Source organism: Nycticebus coucang, chromosome 9 (genome assembly GCF_027406575.1).
Source record: "Nycticebus coucang isolate mNycCou1 chromosome 9, mNycCou1.pri, whole genome shotgun sequence".
Taxonomy (NCBI): Eukaryota; Metazoa; Chordata; class Mammalia; order Primates; family Lorisidae; genus Nycticebus; species Nycticebus coucang.
This window is the reverse complement of record NC_069788.1, coordinates 75,904,282-75,906,011: the sequence shown is the minus strand read 5'-3', so window position 1 is coordinate 75,906,011 and position 1,730 is coordinate 75,904,282. Positions and strand designations below refer to the sequence as shown.

The 1,730-nt window shown below is 57.2% G+C and overlaps 1 protein-coding gene across 1 annotated transcript; it reads left to right on the top strand.

Moving 5' to 3' along the window:
- Nucleotides 1-379: 379 nt before the first annotated feature.
- FAM50B (family with sequence similarity 50 member B) lies at nt 380-1,372 on the top strand. Its single transcript, XM_053601952.1, has one exon. It carries the CDS (start codon nt 380-382, stop codon nt 1,370-1,372), a length of 993 nt encoding a protein of 330 aa, XP_053457927.1.
- Nucleotides 1,373-1,730: the final 358 nt, after the last annotated feature.

The following is a 1,730-nucleotide window of genomic DNA, read 5'->3' as shown; positions in this document are numbered from 1 at the left end:
TGTCATTAGCTGTCCATCAAAGTGGTTCCATGGTAACGTCTGAACCACAAGGAGGGGCCAATCGAGACTGTATAAAAACAACCCCCAGCCCATTACCAGAAGCTTTTTGCCACCACAAGGGGCACAGTGGCTGTCCATAGCTAACATATCTTGCTCGTAGATCAACCCGCTCCATGTGCTGCATTTCCAGTGCTCAAGGGTCTCGTGTGGTTGATAGTAATACGCAGAACATTTCCATCACTGCTAAAAGTCCAATGAGGAGGCACTGGGCTAAACTATTCAGAAAGCTCTTCTATTTAGGTCCCTTCTAACACCATGTTTGTCCTCATTGCTACAGACTGCATCAGTCGGGCCGGGTCCCCGGGGGCGCGCAGCAAACATGGCGCAGTACAAGGGCACCATGCGGGAGGCCGGCAGGGCCATGCACCTCATCAAGAAGCGGGAGAAGCAGAAGGAGCAGATGGAGGTGCTGAAGCAGCGCATCGCGGAGGAGACCATCCTCAAGTCAAAGGTGGACAAGAAATTCTCGGCTCATTACGATGCCGTGGAGGCCGAGCTGAAGTCGAGCACGGTGGGGCTGGTGACGCTGAACGACATGAAGGCCAAGCAGGAGGCCCTGCTGCGGGAGCGCGAGAAGCAGCTGGCCAAGAGGGAGCAGCAGGAGGAGCGCCGGCTGCAGCAGGAGATGCTGCGGGACAGGGAGCGCCAGCGCGAGCGGAAGCGGAAGATCTCCAGTCTGTCCTTCTCGCTGGACGACGACGAGGATGACGACGACGACCGGGACGCCGCGACGGGGGCCGGCAAGAGTTGGAGGAAGATGCGCAAGAACCCCAACGTGGACACCAGCTTCCTGCCGGACCGCGACCGGGAGGAGGAGGAGAACCGGTTGCGCGAGGAGCTGCGCAAGGAGTGGGAGGCCAAGCGCGAGAAGGTGAAGGGCGAGGAGATGGAGATCACCTTCAGCTACTGGGACGGCTCGGGCCACCGGCGCACCGTGCGCATGAGCAAGGGCAGCACGGTGCAGCAGTTCCTCAAGAGGGCGCTGCAGGAGCTGCGCAAGGACTTCCGTGAGCTGCGCTCTGCCGGCGTGGAGCAGCTCATGTACATCAAGGAGGACCTCATCCTGCCGCACTACCACACCTTCTACGACTTCATCGTGGCCAAGGCCCGGGGCAAGAGCGGGCCGCTCTTCAGCTTCGACGTGCACGACGACGTGCGGCTGCTCAGCGACGCCACCATGGAGAAGGACGAGTCGCACGCCGGCAAGGTGGTGCTGAGGAGCTGGTACGAGAAGAACAAACACATCTTCCCCGCCAGCCGCTGGGAGCCCTACGACCCGGAGAAGAAGTGGGACAAGTACACGATCCGGTGAGGGCCACAGCACCACCCGCGCCGGGGGAGTGACTCACCAGAATAGGGAAGTGGGGAAGAAATACTCAGAACTCCGGGCCCTATCATTTCTAACTTAGTTTGATGACCCCAATTTCCTTCCTGAAATTTAATAAAGACAGAGGATTTGCATCATCCCAATTCGGTCATCCTGTCGTTAAGGTTATGACTTTGGTTGGTTTTAATGTTGCTGTGTGGATTCCTTGCATGGCTCTGCTGAGCTATACTGAAACCATGACTGGCACATAGTGTGACAGAAATTAGAACAAGAGGCACATTTTTGATCTAGAGGCTGTGAGCATAAACTTTGAAGCCAGACTGACTGTGCTTCTCCACTCATT

Bases quoted from the DNA above. Each gene is read 5' to 3' on its own strand.
- FAM50B (XM_053601952.1), top strand. From the start codon at position 380: ATGGCGCAGTACAAGGGCACCATGCGGGAGGCCGGCAGGGCCATGCAC.